The sequence below is a fragment of the Euprymna scolopes genome, chromosome 39 (genome assembly GCF_053919585.1).
Source record: "Euprymna scolopes isolate OS-2025 chromosome 39, ASM5391958v1, whole genome shotgun sequence".
In the NCBI taxonomy this organism is placed as follows: domain Eukaryota; kingdom Metazoa; phylum Mollusca; class Cephalopoda; order Sepiida; family Sepiolidae; genus Euprymna; species Euprymna scolopes.
The window spans coordinates 37,899,004-37,916,647 of record NC_136520.1 but is presented as its reverse complement, the minus strand read 5'-3'; the positions used below and the strand labels follow the sequence as shown (position 1 = coordinate 37,916,647).

The 17,644-nt window shown below is 31.1% G+C and overlaps 1 protein-coding gene across 13 annotated transcripts in view; it reads right to left on the bottom strand.

Moving 5' to 3' along the window:
• LOC145263754 (serine/threonine-protein kinase tousled-like 2) overlaps positions 1-17,644 on the bottom strand; it is a 618,843-nt gene that overhangs the window by 115,141 nt on the left and 486,058 nt on the right. For all 13 annotated transcript variants that reach the window (XM_080120782.1, XM_080120784.1, XM_080120786.1 and 10 more), the window contains one exon: positions 5,649-5,729. In XM_080120782.1, coding sequence (XP_079976908.1) covers positions 5,649-5,729 — 81 coding nt within the window. The remainder of the gene's footprint in view (positions 1-5,648; positions 5,730-17,644) is intronic.

Here is a 17,644-nt window from a genome sequence, read left to right as displayed (position 1 = left end):
TTTAGATATTTTCCATACATGTATCCAAAATTTTAATAAACTCATCATGAGATTTTCATCCATATTTTTCACCTGTGCTATTCCCCCCCCCCATTTATCCACTTGTGTCATTTTTTTACCGGTAGCATTTTTAGCTAAATTCCTTATGATCTATGAGATTTAAGTTTTACTAATAGTTTAAAATCAATAAATATTTATTATTTTATTAATAATACCAACAATAGAAAATTAACTTTTAAACAAAAAAAAAAAACAAAAATGTAAAGAGTCATTTTGGGAATGAGAAAATTAGGCCAAACTTTTTCCGACTTTGATACCCCCCCAAATTCTGATTTTTCTGATTCTGATTAATCATCCCAACACAAATTTGACAAATGAAGAAGATATTAAACCAGATAATAATGATGCTTTCACAGATTTATATAAATGATCACTGGAAATCAATCAATGTACAAAGACTGAGACTTCCAGTAAAGAGATTTTCTATAAGAATCAAGAAAAAGGTAATCCAGGATAATCTGAAAACTTGGAACCTGGGCCAAAAAGGTTTACGGGATGAGGTGGGTGGGGTGTGGGTAGGAGGTGGATATTCTGCAAAAATAACTAAGTCAAGAGGATGTTAAACCAGATGATGATTATTTCACAGATTTGCATAAATGATGACTGACAATCAAAGAGTTTATTAGTTCCTGTCCATCTCAAGAAGAAATGGTTAAAATAAATTGTTTCTATTCAATCTGCCGATCAAGTGATAAAAATGCTACTTCAAACTGAAGTGAGATAGTACAAGCGCATATTCATCCAGATAAATGACTTCCTGCTTTGAAAATGAACCTCACTAAATGGCGTAGCCTCGGTGATGTGATCGCCTGAAGATTATTTCCACTGAAATGTGTTTAATACAGAAATTAAAAAAAAAAAAAAAATGAATATAATAAAATAAATTAAAAATGTTTATTTAGAGAAGCAATTAATACCAAAAGCAATTTCTTTTATTGTTATAATAAATTAAATTAAAATAAATTAAATTAAATAAATCAAAATAAATTAAATTAAATAAATGGAGAAGAAAATGAATGAATGCTTATTTAACATTGTCCAAAAATATGAATTTTTCGCATATAATAAATTAAAATAAATGAAATAAAAAATGCATTTGTCCAAAAATGATTAATTAAACTTCATCATAAACACGGATTGAGTAGATGATACTGCTCCCAAAACATTTTTTTTGTCTTTTGTAGAACCTCTTACAAAGCAGGAAGTCATAAGTTTGGGTAAATATGCATAGCTATTAGTGAGACATACTGATTGATGGAGCTTATTAAAATGATGGATGTGAAGTCTCCCTTTTCTCTCTCTTTCTAACAGGCTAACTTGTTTTCACCAGATTAGTCTTTTTTTTTCATTGTAGAAAATATCAAACAAAATGTATTAGCAAAATATAGCAAAGTGCAACAAACCAAGTAAAAGGACAGTGTGTTCAAGTCTAACGTAAATAAGTTCTTGATGAGCCGTTCCATATAAGTTATCAAATTTACCAAATTTTCATTACTAATGATTACTATATTGTCCAATTTCTAATGTACACTCTTTAACCCTTATCCTTGAGTGGCCTCTTGGCCTTGATAATGTGGTGATGCCTATGTAAAAAAAAAAAAAAAAAAAATTAAAAAAAAAGAAAATTTTATTACATTTTCACCCCAAACAAGGCACATTGCCACTTTGATGTAAGGAGCTACTATCAGGGATCTAAGTTGCAGGGGTACTATGTAGGGAGTTTAGCAGCAAGATGTCTGTTCACATTACACTTAAACTTCTGCCTGTCTGTATAGTTGGGGAAGCAGGAAACCAGAAGAGAATTCCAAAGTCGAGCAGTTCTGGTGAAGAAGTTATTAGAGTAGAAGGCCTTCCTACATTTACAGATCTCTACTGTGTAGAGGTGGGACTTTGCTGTTTGCCGGATTTGTCAGGGGTATTTTCGTCGAGGGGCACAAGGGCTTGTAGTTCGTCAGAGCATCCACCATTAATATACTTGTAAAACATGCAGAAGGATGCAACATTTTGTTGATGGGACAGGGGCTGAAACTTAGATGACAGTTTGGGACCTATTAGGTTGGCAACTCTCTTTCTGAACATTTTGTCCAAGACAACTTTAATCCTAGATATGATAGACATTATCACTACCTCTGGTAAGCTGTTCTACTTTTATCTAATCCAGTTGATAATTTATTGGCAAAAACAGCAAAGTGCAACAAGCCTTGTATAAAAACAATTAGAAGATGTGTATATCTATTTTGCAATCTGAATATTTTGTCCAATGCGACTGAAATCCTGAATTCATATTCATAGTCATCGTCACTATCTTCTCTGGTAAACTGGAGCAGGAACACAGACAGAAAATTCTGCCTTTCTTCTAATATATGAATTTGTTGAAAACACATAATTTTGAAAATAGCTGCAGATGAGTTTGTAGGTCAAATCTCAGCATTTCTAGGCCCTTCTCAACTAGAAATGAGTACATTTGATGACTCATATGTCTGGTGGCTGTATCACTTCCGGCTCAGACGTTGCAAGGAGTGTCAACACAGTGCTTTCGGCCACACTGTCATTCATTTGTTTTTATTTCTTTTGTCTGAAAATGAAATGATTTCTAAAAATAAAAAAAAAAAATAAAAAGGTCAGAGTGGAAGGAGTTAAAAATCTGGATTGATCTTGGCTCCCCATATTTTCCTCATATCTATACACTGACTGATTTTTCATTTCTCGTGTAATGTATGCTCTAGAGAATGTGCACAAAAGTTGGCTGCCTTGTGCTAAACTAGTACAAGTATAAGATGAAAAATAAAACAATAAGATCAATCTTTAAAAAAAACATTTTAAAAAATACCAAAAAAATAAAAAAGAAAAGAAAAGAAAGGAGAATCAACCTGTTTTCTCTCTAATGATAACTTGATGGGGTCCTCAAAATTCTTGTTTTCCCTGTTCAATATTAACTAATGCACAAAGACAGAGGTAATAATAATATATCAATTTGTATTCCTCATACTAAGTGATTCTTTCACCATACCGGGAGAGGGGGGGGGTAAGCTGAATTGTTTCTAATTTCTTTCTCTATGGTTTTTATTTCAAAGTTGTTGAACTGGTTAGAGAGTTCAGTCTATCCTACTTTATTTTCGAAAGTCAAAGATAACACTGGAAACTATATTACAAGCAATGTGTTCAAAAAGAAAAAGCGGTTCCTGTGTAGAATTTCCCTTTAAAAAACAAAAATTAAAAATACAACATTTGTATGATGTACATATCTGTGATGGAACGGAAATGTCATATTCCGAAAATCATGCAAGCAGTTTTATTTTTATCTAAGAAAAATAAAATTTTACGAGTAAGCCAAAAAAGACTATCACCTCACCATTTGGAAGAAACAAGGGCAGATAACTCCACAATAATTCAAATTTGCAAGATTATCCTTGTAATACCCAAGATTTCCCATTAATTACTTAAAATCTTTTAAAAATCATTTTCTTTATAAAAATAAAATTACTTAATTTACATGATTTTTGGGATATATTTTTGTTGCCACACGGGTATGTACACTATAAGGATTTTTCTGTAATTGTGTTTTTTAATATAGGGGGAATTAATTTATTAACATTCACATAAACTGACCAATGAATTTTAATTTATCCAGATTAACAAATGTGACACTTTCATAAATAAATAAAATAAATATATTAATAAAAAACATTTGTAATAAATGGAAAATAGTTGACCCCTCCCCCCATAAAATATGTTTTTTAAATTGTAAACTGCTCTGACTATTTCCAAATTAAAAAAATAATTAAACAAACCATTGCGACTTCCAATCTAAAACTTGATCGTCGCTCGATGTTATTCAGTGATAAAATATGCTTAAATATATTTTAATTGATCCAGATTTCATATCTATTATTATAGTCAATTCTCTACAGAGTATTCTATATGGTATGGTACCTAGTGTATAGTCACGATTTCCAAAGTAAACAAAAAAATAATTATGACTTGGATGCCATCAGCTAGAATCGAAACAGAAAACAAAAGCAAAATTTGTAATGTTCCAGCCAGTGTGAGCCATCGTCAGTCGGATTAAACTAATATTAATGTACAAATCTCATAAAACTCACTGCACGTGTTGAAGAGCAGTTACTGATATATGCTTATTAAGTAGTAGTTTCTTAGCAACTATTTTGACCAGGTAAACATTCATAAAAACATTCCAAAAGAATGCAATGATTTGAGTCACTTTGTGCCGTTACAGTTTGGCAAAAAGAAAAAAAAAATTTTTCAAATCGAGGCAGACATAGTAAGTTTTATAAATGAGATTATATATATATTACACACACACATCATCATCATCTCATTACAGTGCAATTCATGATTTTCTCGCAACCGCTAGTTGAGTACGAGTTGTTTGTTCTTTGTAGCTTTCTCTGTATATATTATAAAAGTGAACTTGTCTGGGCATGAGTTTGTTTGCCGAACGGTCTCTAGCAAACTATTCTGTCAATTTTGGGTCTACAGATTCAAAACTTGATTTACAGGATATTCAGACTTGTGGAACAAATTCAATTTGTCTTTTAGCCAGAAAAATAGCTGCTAAGGGGTCAAAATTGAAAAATTGAAACTACACAAGCGCAAATTTACATTTATAGTGTGTTAGTTCGTAAAGTTTGGCTATATATGTATCTTTAGGTCAGATTATAACTAATATCATTAGAAAGCTAAATCTTTTGGTTTTGATTTTAACTGATTGCACTGAAGTCATATTTTTATTTTAACTTTTAAATTGGCACAATATAATAATCACTAGATAATTGGTTCTATAATAATACAAAATCTGCACAAATTAAAATATCATATTTACGCATATTTTACAATCGAGCAACATACATATATTAGTGTTGGGATGATTAATTGGAATCTGGAATCGGAAAAAATCAGAACTTTTGGGGGTATCGAAACAGGTATCAGAAAAATTTGTGACTATTTTCTAATGCCAAAAACGATTCTTTTAATTGTCTTTTTATTTGATTTTGTTGAAAGCAAAAATGTTCCACTGCTGATAGTAATGATAAAATAATAAATATTTAATGATTTCAAATTACCATCGCCCACAAGCATATTTTTACGCATGAGAAAATATCTATTAAGATGTGTGTGTGTGTGTGTGTTTTTTTTTTTTTTTTTTTTTTTTTTTTATTATGGTAGTTGAGACAAGTAACAACTCCATAGTAAAACATTTAGAGATTTATAAAGAATCAGTAATTGTATTGGAATCATCCCATCACTTATATAATACTTCTGGTAATGATATTTATTTATATTCACAGTAAATTGAACTACACTTAAACAGAATAAAATCTTTTAAATATTTCATCAGACAGACCACAAAGAATACTCTTTTAAATCCATTCTTTTATCATTAGTCCTGAGTTTATCCAGTCTATTTTTTTAATATTTTACACTCGTGCAATTTCAAAACCGATCAGGAAAATATAAAAACGTGAAACAAATAAAAGCACACCAACAATATGCAAATGTAAAGAAAGAAAAAATAATAATAAAAAAACAAAAAAACAAAAAACAAAGAATAATTTGTATGGACTCACATAATATTGCATTGCTTGCGGAGAGGGAGACTTGGCCCCAGTGGAACTGACGCCACTACTTCGTCCAGGGGACTGACTTTGCTGCAATAAATAAAAGACGCAATTCAATATGAGAGAAAAAGATATATTGCACAAATTCACAAAGGTAAATAGCATATGCGCATATGAATTATGAATGCAGAAAAACTACAGAATGTTTGCTGCAATATTGAAATGTATTCATTCATCAAACAAAAAAGAGAAAAGTAAGAAATAGTGAAAGTCTGGAGGTCAGGCAATTTTTGCAGAAGTTGGATTTTTTTTTTTTTTTTTTTTTAACCAATGTCAATAGTTGGCAAGTTTTGTCGGCATAAGGTTTCTTAAAACTGATCCTGGAATCAGATTTTTCCAGCTCTCAGGTCAGAAGTTGGAGTCAGCAATTTCTCAAGTAGTCAGTTTTTGGTTAAAAAAAATAACAACTTCAGAGTCGGAAGTCAGCTCCCCCTTTTTTTTTTTTTTTTAGTCAACTACCCACCTTGAGACAAGAAACCATTGTTTTAAAGAAGATTCTTGAATTGGCATTGATTAAATTCAATAAATTTATTTGATTTAAACTTTCACTTCCTGATTAGCAGAATTCATGCCAGTGTATACCAAGAAATTGTCTCTTCTGATTTATATTTACGTAATGGTTTCCAGTTTCCTTATAAGTGAGAATTTAACTATGTTAATTAGTCTTCTCCAGATTTTTTGCTAAAATGTGAAATATTTTAGATGTTTATTTTATATTACAAATATTGTATTGAATCAGAATTCTTCTTTTTTTTTTTTAATGTGGGTTTCATCTACAATAGTTTTCTTCTTTAAAGTCATTTTTTTTTTCGGGAATATTCTTTACTGGATATGTTTTTCATGATATGTTAAAAAAAGCATTTCAAAGTAGAGACTATTTTTTATTATACAAAAACCATTTTCTGAAAAACAAAATAAAATTTCGAAGTAAAGACTAAAAAACTATATTTTGATTATAATGGACTTTATTAAAAATAAAACCATTTGTGCATGGAGTTTAGTCTGATTGTTTTATAACAGTAACATTTTTGGTGCAACTTTACTACAGTGTCTTTGAAAAAATGTATTTCAGAATAAGACATTGTTACATACTTGTGTGCCATGTTAAAATTAGTATAAATTCCAAAAATTATGAAAAATCATCTAGTAGAATAATAATCATAAGTAAAAACAGAATTTTTTCAAGTTGTGATTTGCCACAGTAGATTAACCCTTTAAAAGATCAAAAACAGGGGGAGATAACTGCATTCTATTATTTAAGTTGCTTTGTGCAGAATCCAATAACACTATCTTTCAGGTTAGCCATCTTACTTTTTCTCCATCTACTGCACGTTTTTTTTTTTTTTTTTTTTTTTTTTTCTGAAAATCAGCTCTAGCACATTTTCTACTGGACCATTAATTGTAATTTTTTGTAATTTATACTAATTTTGACATGACACTTAAGTATGTAATAATGAAATGCCTTTGTTCGAAAATATGTTATTGAATCAGACGAACATAGTAAAGTTGTGCCAAACTTTTATTTTGTTTTACTTTGTAGAACATGATTGAGTTTCACAAAATGAAAAGAAAAAAAACAATAACATCAATGTTTGATGAATTTAAGGTTGGGAAGCCAATATCTTCAGACAGCTTAATCTGGTAGCACTAGTTACTAAAGTGGTTAAAAATGTAGATAATTTCAGTAGTAACTTCAGTTGTATCATAAATGAATAGCGTGACTCTCATAGATGGATAGGTAGACAGTATTAGTGTATTAAATTATAAATTTGAATTGGTTTTGTACTATTTTCATCAATGTTGCTATTTATTTAATATATTTTGGCTGATATGCTCTGCAGCATTTTTTTTTTTCAATCAAAAACATTAAGTGTGTACAAGACATAACAAAGACCATATAAATTTGAAAAAACAAAAAGAAAAGAAAATTATTCAGTTCTTGTCCAGAATTCCCTCTATATATATTAAAAAAACATAAATAAACAAAAATCTATGATGTACATACTCGTGACGAAACGAAAATATTATATTCCAAAATTTATGTAAATTGATCAAGTAATTTTATTTTTTATAAAGAAATTCATTTTTAAGCAATTAATGGGAATTTGTATGAATTTGTCCAACATAAATCTTGCAAGTTTGAATTATTGTTGAGTTATTTACCTTTTATTTTTTTTAGATTGCTTTTAAATTAGAGATCAAGACAGCTGCTTATAAAATTTGATTTCTTATACATTTATATATATTTTTTTAACATGGATGAATTCTGGACAACAACCGATTATTCTGAGAAAAAACAAGAAAGGAAGCTAAAGAAAATGTCCAATACGACTCAAAAAAAATAAAAGGAAAGGTCACAGCTAATTCATTCACAATTCTAAACATTTTGTTAATACAAAAAGCTAAAATCAATAACTAATCAGGATTAAAGGCTTAAAGATCTATTGGAAAATGTGACATGTTTAACAACTCACTTATTTGTTTAAAGATGTTTTTTTTTTTTTTTTGATGTTTCTGAATTTTTGAGATGAGGATTGGTTATTTATATTATTTGGATTCATTGGACTACTGTTCACATCTTTAATGAGATTTTCACAACGTTTCAGTCAATATAACCTCTGACCTTCTTCAGGTGTATCTTGTTAAACTCAGGAATGTTTCTGTCGAACTCGGGAATTTGGACGGAATTTCGAGTGGAACACTTTATTTACTGTTCTTGTTTCATCAGCCATGACTGGATAGAGGTTGTAAGTAATTCTATTGAAAGTGTGGGGGACCGAAAAATACAATTGCGAATTACTTAGGACCTCTATCCAGTTATGGCTGATGGAACAAGAGCACGTTACTCCTGTGAAATAAATAAAGGGTTCCGCTCAAAATTCCATCCAAATTCCCAAGTTCGACAGAAAAATTCCCAAGTTTGATAAGATACACCTGAAGAAGATCGGAGGTTAGATCGACCAAAACGTTGTAAAAATCACACTCAAGATGTAAACAATAGTCCAATGAATCCAAATAATACAAATGTTGTTTTATTGTTTTTCAATTTTACCACTGATTAAACAAACCAAATCTTATGTAATACACGCTCCAAGAAGAGTACTCAGCGATGTTTTGCTAGGTTGGTAAAGGTGCAAAATGAAAACTAAAAGTACATTAGATTGTCCTTTAAAATACTGTCATACAGTTTAAAGAATATACAAGCAGGTACGTAAATGATTTTAACAGTCAAGTGATTACTTGCAAATGCATGCACAAAAAAAAAAAAAAAAAAAAAAAAAAAAAAAAAACAGAACAAAACTTAAAAATGGTGTTTTTTTTTAGTGACAGAAACTTTTTCAGAATCAAGCAAGATGGTATTTCACATGCTTTTTATAACCCAAGAACTTGGAGGAGGAGGAGGAGGAGGAGGAAAGAATTGGCAGCTGGGTGATAGGCATGAAAATAGTTAGGGAGTAGGGGAGAGAAATTTGTACTTTACATTATATATATATATATATATATATATATATATATATATATATATAATGTGTGTGTGTGTGTGTGTGTGTGTGTGTGTGTGTGTGTGTGGAAATATTCTTTATTCACTTATATTTCCTTTTTATATATACCAATCCTTATTTAAGAAGCCTAATGTAATTACAGAGTATATAATGAATGGATGACAAAAGTCAATATTCTAAATTTCATGATGTTGACCATCTTACAAGTTATTCTTTTAATTCAGTTGACATTTACAATTCTTGACAGTATCTGTTTCGTAGCGCAAAAATCAATCAATTATTATATCAATTAGTGAATCTATTTTGCCCTTAACTCATCAGAAGAAATAGCAACAATCAAAATGGCATAATGAAAGAAAACTATAAGGTATTTGCAGCTTCTCTTCCAATTTTCGAATTTTTTAATCATGCATAAACGCATTTATTTCCTTTTGATTGTTGCTATTTCTTCTGACGAGTTAAGGGCAAAATAGATTCACTAATTGATATAATAATTAAGTGATTGATTTTGTGCTACAAAACAGATACTGTTAAGAACTGTAAGTGTCAACTGAATTAAAGGAATAAATTGTAAGATTGCCAACATCATGAAATTTGGAATATAGACTTTTGTCATTCATTCATTCATTATATATATATATATATATATATATATATATATATATATATATATATATATATATATATATCGAGATGAGGATTGGTTATTCATATAATTTGGATTCTTCGGACTACTGTTCTCATCTTTAATTTCATTTTTAAAACATTTCGGTCGATGTAGCCTCCGACTTTCTTCAGATGTATTTTGTTGAATTCAGAAATGTTTTTTTGAGCTCAGGAATCTGGACAGAATTTCAAACATACTTCCAATGGGTAGCATGCTCTTGTTCCATCAGCCATGACTGGATAGAAGTCCTAAGTAATTTGCAATTGTATTTTTCAGGCAGCTACACTGAGAATTAAACTTTCAACCTTCAGGAGAATTATCACTTTTACAATTGATTTTTTCCAGGTAGTCTAACCACTACTCCACGGGTCCTTGTGGACAGTTCTAGTACTAATTTTGGGAACCTTAAACCTATTTTATTTCTAGTTGGAAATATCACTATTTAATATTACTATATATTATCATATATATTACTCTGTACACACAAACACACACATATGTATATATTGTTTACTTATTACTGTGAAAATGATATTCCAGCTGAGAACAGTTGTCTGAAGAATTCAAATTATATATATATATATATATATATATATATATATATATATATATACACACAAACACACAAAAAAAACCCCACTAAAACACGAACAGTCTTCTCTAAAGAAAAAAAAAAACGTGTATTACACCAAAAGTTTCCTAAGAAAGTTAAAATCAAAAAACGATTTTAATCATTTAATAAAATATTTTATAACATTTTTTAGTTTTCTAATATTTTAAAATCAACTTTACAAAATGCTATCAAAGACGTGACCAAACTTCTATATGAAAAAAATTTAATTGTTGACATTTTAGGATTTGCTATGAATATTACAATCATATGTCTACATAAATATCATGTGAAAACACTAGCAAAGCATATTTTTTTCCATCATTTTCAATGGAGGATGTACACTGGTAGTTCCAATAACAAACCATGCAAATACTCGCATTCTAGTGATGCTATGATATAGGATGGATAGTAGAATAATTGGCTCGAGGAACAATCGCCAGAGGTAGAAATGCATGAAATACTGCTAAGAAGGAGGAGGTGTACTTCATGTGGGAGATATTCTGGTCTGACAGATGTCAAAACAAGTGAATTGAAGGCTATGTTAAAGCATCGGTAAAGAAAACAAAAGGAAGGGAGGGGGGATGAGGAGAGCGAGAAAAGAAAGTAACGATAGTTGCACATATCAAGTGCCAACGGAAAGAAAAGTCAATAATGCATGTAAAAAGGAACTGGTGGAGTTTGGATGCACAATTTCAAGCATACATCAGTTAAAAAAAAAATGTGCTACTAATGTATTGTTCCTAGATTGCAAAATTGCTATTATAATAGACTACAAAAATAAAGAACAGTTATATTTGTGGATGCAGGAGTTTAATATACATACATATATATACACATACATACATATATAAATACATACATACATACATACATATATAAGGTGCCTTCAATAAGTTTCCAGACTTTTTTGTACATGCATTTAAAATTGTCATTCAGTATGCTATTGCTATACATCTTATGAGATGACTGACCAATTTTTATGATTTCAGGTTCAAATGATCAGCTACAGTAGGAATTGAAATACACCTTACTAAAGCCTGATTGTTATAGCCGGTGAATTTCAAAAATGCAATCTGGTCGTGAGGATTCTTTAGAAGAACAATATGCAATAAAATTCTGTTTTAAACTTGAAAAAACGCCACAAAAACGTATGGAATGCTTCAGACTGCTTTTGAACCATCTTGTATGAATCGAGCATCAGTTATGGAGTGATATAAGAGATTTAAGGAAGGCAGGGAGTCTGTGAGGGATGATGAGGTGTGAGAGGAGTAAGGAAGTCAGACCAGAATTCATTGGCCAAATAAAGAATTTCATGGATAAGGACCGTTGTGTGTCTATAGAAACAATAAGTGCACAGTTTGATGTCAGTGTGGGAACTGCACACACAATTATTTGTGAGGAATTGAAGATGTGCAAGATTTGTGCAAAGTTTGTTCTAAAGGTGCTCAGAGAAGATCAGAAAAAAAGACGTTGACATGATTAAGATAGACATCAAAATAGTTTCTCACTCTCTCCATAGTCCAACCCTTGCTCCTTGTGACTTTTGGTTATTTCCTAACCTCAAGGAAAACCTTAGAGGCTGTCATCATGAGATAACTGAGGAGATGAAAGAGGCTGTGATGAGGGTCATTGACATGCTCACACAAGAGGACTTCCATGGTGCCTTCCAGAAGTTGTTGGAACAGTATTACTTCAAAAGGGGGAGTAGAGTTTTACGCATGTACTATCAATAAAAGTGCCCATACAAAAAAGTCTGGAAACTTATTCAAGACACCTCATACATACATACATACATACATGACAACAGTTTTCTTTGCTATTCCGTAGAGGTTTTGGTTTGATTCTGTTTGATATTTTACGGCATATCAACGCTCATTGGATCATTTAATGCCGAATCCAGTCATTTTGGAAAAAGGTTTAATACTTCAAATTCTTTATATTTTCAAATATTTTGGTGGTGCTTGGTTTGATTGCTTTGTAGAGGAAAATTGTTGTGTTTGACTTTTCAAAAAAACATGATTGAATTTTGTAAAGAGAAGAAAAAAAAAATAAATAAATAAAAAAAAAAAAATAAATAAATAAATAACATCAACGTTTAGTGTATTTTAGGTGAAAAAGCCAATATCTCCAAACAGACTGATCTGGTAACACTCGAAGGAGATTTTGTATGAACTGACTTGCATGTTAAGACAAAGAATGAATGCTGCACCAAATTGAAACTTCTAGTTTTAGTGCATTTTAATTGAATGATTAGAACTTCCATACATCGAGTTTCACGGTTTCTAAGAAGTTGTAATGCAGTCTAAACACACTCATTCATCAGATGAAATCGAGGATTGGATACAACCTGATGAATGAGACAACTGAGAAGATGCAATGATCCAATCTTTAATACTACCTGATGTAGGAGTCAGATGCAATTTGACTGCATTGCATCTTCTCAGTTGCAACTTACCCATGAAAAGGGCATGAGTGAAACAAAACTAATCTAGTATGCAGAGGCCATAATCTGTGTCTATAACTATTGCCAACATCTAATGTATAGTCTTCTAGTTTTATCCTTTTTTATTGTCAATAGCTTTCTTCCTACAAAATTAATATTCTATGCTGTCATTTTTTTTTGTGGGTCATTGGAACATGTTTTTTTTTTTTTAAAAGAATACAATGTGATTCGATTCCTTTTGGATAATACTTTGTCCAGATAAGAATTATTTTCAAATTAGCATGGTTATCTGACATTGCCCAGGAATATAGAAATCAAAACAGAGGAGTCAAATAGTGTAAAATCTTTCTTTTAAAACTTCATTCACCCACCCCTCTCTCCTTTCTCCTCCTCTTATCTCCCTTTTTATTGAATCTCTTACTTTTTTCTGATAATGGAAAAATGTTGTTTAATTACTATATAACATAAAAAAAACTGTTCTAAATGTCGGACTTCTCTGACTAATGCGGTTCCTGATGACTTCAATTTAAAAAGCATTTTATTTTCAATTACTCGTGAGTTACAACTTATCAAGGCTAAAAGCTACCCAAGGATAAGAGTTAATAAGATACTTGTTGAATGATGGTGATCAGGGAAAGGATTAAAAATAATGAATGGAATGAATACAATTAAATAGCTCAAGAGGATAGTTTCCTAAAACAAATATTTAGTAACATTTAGATTAGTTTGCTTTTAACAAAAATTGCAAATTCAGATTTAAGATAGACTGATCAAGGAAATTTAGTTTAGACTCAATTAAGACTGATCAACAGAATTGCTAGTTCAGACTCAAGCGAGACTGATCAACAAACAGAATTGCTAGTTCAGACTCAAGCGAGACTGATCAACAAACAGAATTGCTAGTTCAGACTCAAGCGAGACTGATCAACAAACAGAATTGCTAGTTCAGACTCAAGCGAGACTGATCAACAAACAGAATTGCTAGTTCAGACTCAAGCGAGACTGATCAACAAACAGAATTGCTAGTTCAGACTCAAGCGAGACTGATCAACAAACAGAATTGCTAGTTCAGACTCAAGCGAGACTGATCAACAAACAGAATTGCTAGTTCAGACTCAAGCGAGACTGATCAACAAACAGAATTGCTAGTTCAGACTCAAGCGAGACTGATCAACAAACAGAATTGCTAGTTCAGACTCAAGCGAGACTGATCAACAAACAGAATTGCTAGTTCAGACTCAAGCGAGACTGATCAACAAACAGAATTGCTAGTTCAGACTCAAGCGAGACTGATCAACAAACAGAATTGCTAGTTCAGACTCAAGCGAGACTGATCAACAAACAGAATTGCTAGTTCAGACTCAAGCGAGACTGACCAACAAACAGAATTGCTAGTTCAGACTCAAGCGAGACTGATCAACGGAATGTCTAGTTCAGATAAAAGCAAGACTGATCAACAGGATTGCTAGTTCAGACTCAAGAAAGACTGAACAAAGGAATTGCTAGTTCAGACACAACAAGTGATCAAAGGAACTGCTAGTTCAGACTCAAGCAGAACTGATCAACAGAAATTGCTAGTTCAGACTGAAGCAAGACTAATCAACAGAATTGCTAGTTCAGACACAAGCAAGTGATCAAAAGAATTTAGACTCAAGCAGGACTGATCAACAGAATTGCTAGTTTAGACTCAAGCTACTTCAAACTCAAGCTGGTCAAAAAATTTTTTCGTTCAGATATAAGCAGGACTGATCAACATAATTGCTACTTCAGACTCAAGCAAACTGATCAATGGATGTGATTAGTAATTAAATGGATAGTTAAGATTTAAGAAAGACAGATGAAAACAATAGTAGTTTAAATTTAAAACAACAAATGAATTAAAATGTTAGTTTTAATAAAAACAGACACCAAGTCATTTTGAAATAAATAATAGATACATATATAATGCAATTCTAATAAAGTTTTATTTTACAATTTTTTGGTAATATTATTATGATTTATTGAAATAAAAAAGAAAACATAAGCGGCAGTCTTAAAAAAATGAAAAAGGAAATGTCGCTCAAAAATGCAATCATGGATTAATAAAGATTAAGTCGTTCAATTGATGTAGACATTGGCTAGCACTTTGCATGACTGATCATAGCAGTCATTCTGCTACCGCAACAACTGAGATGGAAAAAAAATGAAGGAGGAGGGCGGGGGCTAATATGAGAGTAAAGAAAAAAAGGAAAGTTAAAAATGGGATACTTCCAAAGTCAACACGTAATAGCTGTGTAACATGACGTTACTTGTTATATATAGATGTATGTATATCTCAAAGCCAAAACAGCCATATATGATGACATGGAAATATTGAAACGTTGGTCAATCCACAGAGACTATTTACAGCATTTATATAATTTTATTCATAAAAGCTCTTAACAAGTATGGAACATTTCTTTGTTTTTTTTTTTTTTAAATATTGTTATCAATATACTTGAACTATATACATGTTGAAAACAATGTTGAAAGAAAACAAATAAAGTGCTCAATAATAAATTTATATAACAACTAATATAATGTATTTTATTAATAAAAAACATAAATTACAATATTTCATTTATATTTCAGGATTCCATTGTTCTGTAGAAGCCATCTTGTTAATGTTTGGTTCAATCATCAACACCTTTCAATGATTGAAAATGGAGAATCGTTTATCCTCCATTTCTCTTGAATATATATATTTCTCCAAAACTTCCGGCCTTGATGGAGGGGAGATTAACACTTGCTGCTATGGTTTAAAATGATCTGAAATAACAGCAAGTGGAGACTTGATTCACTATATTTCTGATATGTTATACCTCCCCATCTTTGGTTTTCATACATAACGTAAATTTTACAATGTATAAAGATTATTTGATACTGGAGACATTCATAACCATACCCTATTTCCCTTTGTTGTTATTTAAGATCATTTGATACCATAGTAGCAAGTTTTAGTCTCCCCTCCATCAAGGCCAGAGGTTTTGGAGAAATATATATGTATATATAGTGGGGAAATATATATATCCTTGGTTCTATGGGACGAAACTACATGAAAATTTGCAGACTTTTTGAAGATTATGATACTATTCTATGCTTAAAAATATTATGGCAATAGGTAAAAAAAGCAACCTATATTTTCAAACCAATAAAATAGGTCGAAATTTGCCAATATTTGTATATGTAGTGTCCTGCAGGTCAGCTTCAGTTTTGCTACTTCGGTTGTTTCCCCTGTGGCCTTGCCAGGCCACTAATACACACACACACACACACGGATTTCCTCAATTCAAATCAAGTTCCAAATAAAGATCATCCACTAGGTACTATGGTTGTTTACAGCTGTTTCGAAGCAGCATCTATTTTATATATATCTACTAGTAGGACTACCCGGTGTTGCTTGGGTGTAGAGAGGTTTTATTGTAAAGGTATTGAGCAATGGAGCACTAAAAATAAAAATTAATCAACTCCTTAAAAATATGAAAATAGCAGCAAGTATACGTGCAAACACAAAAAAAAAAAAATTAGCCACAGTAGCCAGGTTCGAACCTGTATGCTAAGAGGAACAGGAAGTGAAAAAAAGCGAATGGTTTAGTCAACGTGCCCACCGTGACCTACAACGTCACCATTATTCAACATGAGCTTAGTCATTGTAGGGTATATGATAACTTTGCAAAACATTTTGACGAAAAAACTGGCCCCTCCTTGTAAAAAACGACCCAGTTGATGATCAAAGAATTAATGTTTTTGGCCAATTTTTGGATATTTGTCGTCCGAGAGTCCGATTTTCTAACAATACCAATTTAGTCAGTGTTTGTTGCCTGTGTCGAAAGTTGTTGGCAGATATACAGACACACACACACACACACACACACATTTTGCCTTTTACTAATATAGAAGATTATATAAGTTCTGTAACAATAAAAAATATATATATATGTTGATTCTCATCTTTTTCAAATCAAAATTTTAAGTGCTATGCATGCATGTTTTATATATATATATATATATATATATATATATATATATATATATATATATATATATGTGTGTGTGTACATATATACACACGCACACACACACTTGATGCTACCAGATCAGGCTGTCTGAAGATATTGGCTTCCCGAGATGAAATCCACCTAACATTGATGCTTTTGTTTTTCTACTTCTTTTTGCAACACTTAATTAAAACCAAAAAAATAACAATCAACTTTTCCCCCCTTTTCCTTCTTTCCATTTCCCCTTTCTATCTCCCCCACTTCCTGACTGGTTTCCTAACTTAAAATGTACCAAACATTAATACTGTAACCCTTTTCTCTCTCCTATTGCAAAACTCATTCATGTTCTACAGGGCAGGGAATAAAAACGATAAAATCTACTATAAAACAATCAAACCAAACCCTACAAACTAACGATTGAAGATACAAAAAGCTTGAAGAATAAAAACCTTCTACAAAATAACTCGATGCAACATGAATACTATTTACAAAATAACTGGATTCAGCATTAAATAACCCGAAAAGGGTTGATATGCCGTGAAACAAAACAATCAAACTCACCACACACACACATGCACGCACTTTCCATTATAAAATATATATAATAATATTTTTTTCTGATTGACACGATTAAGTCCAATGAAAACGCTTTAACACTTTCAGAGTATAAATATAATTAGTTTACATTCCTAATCTTAAAATA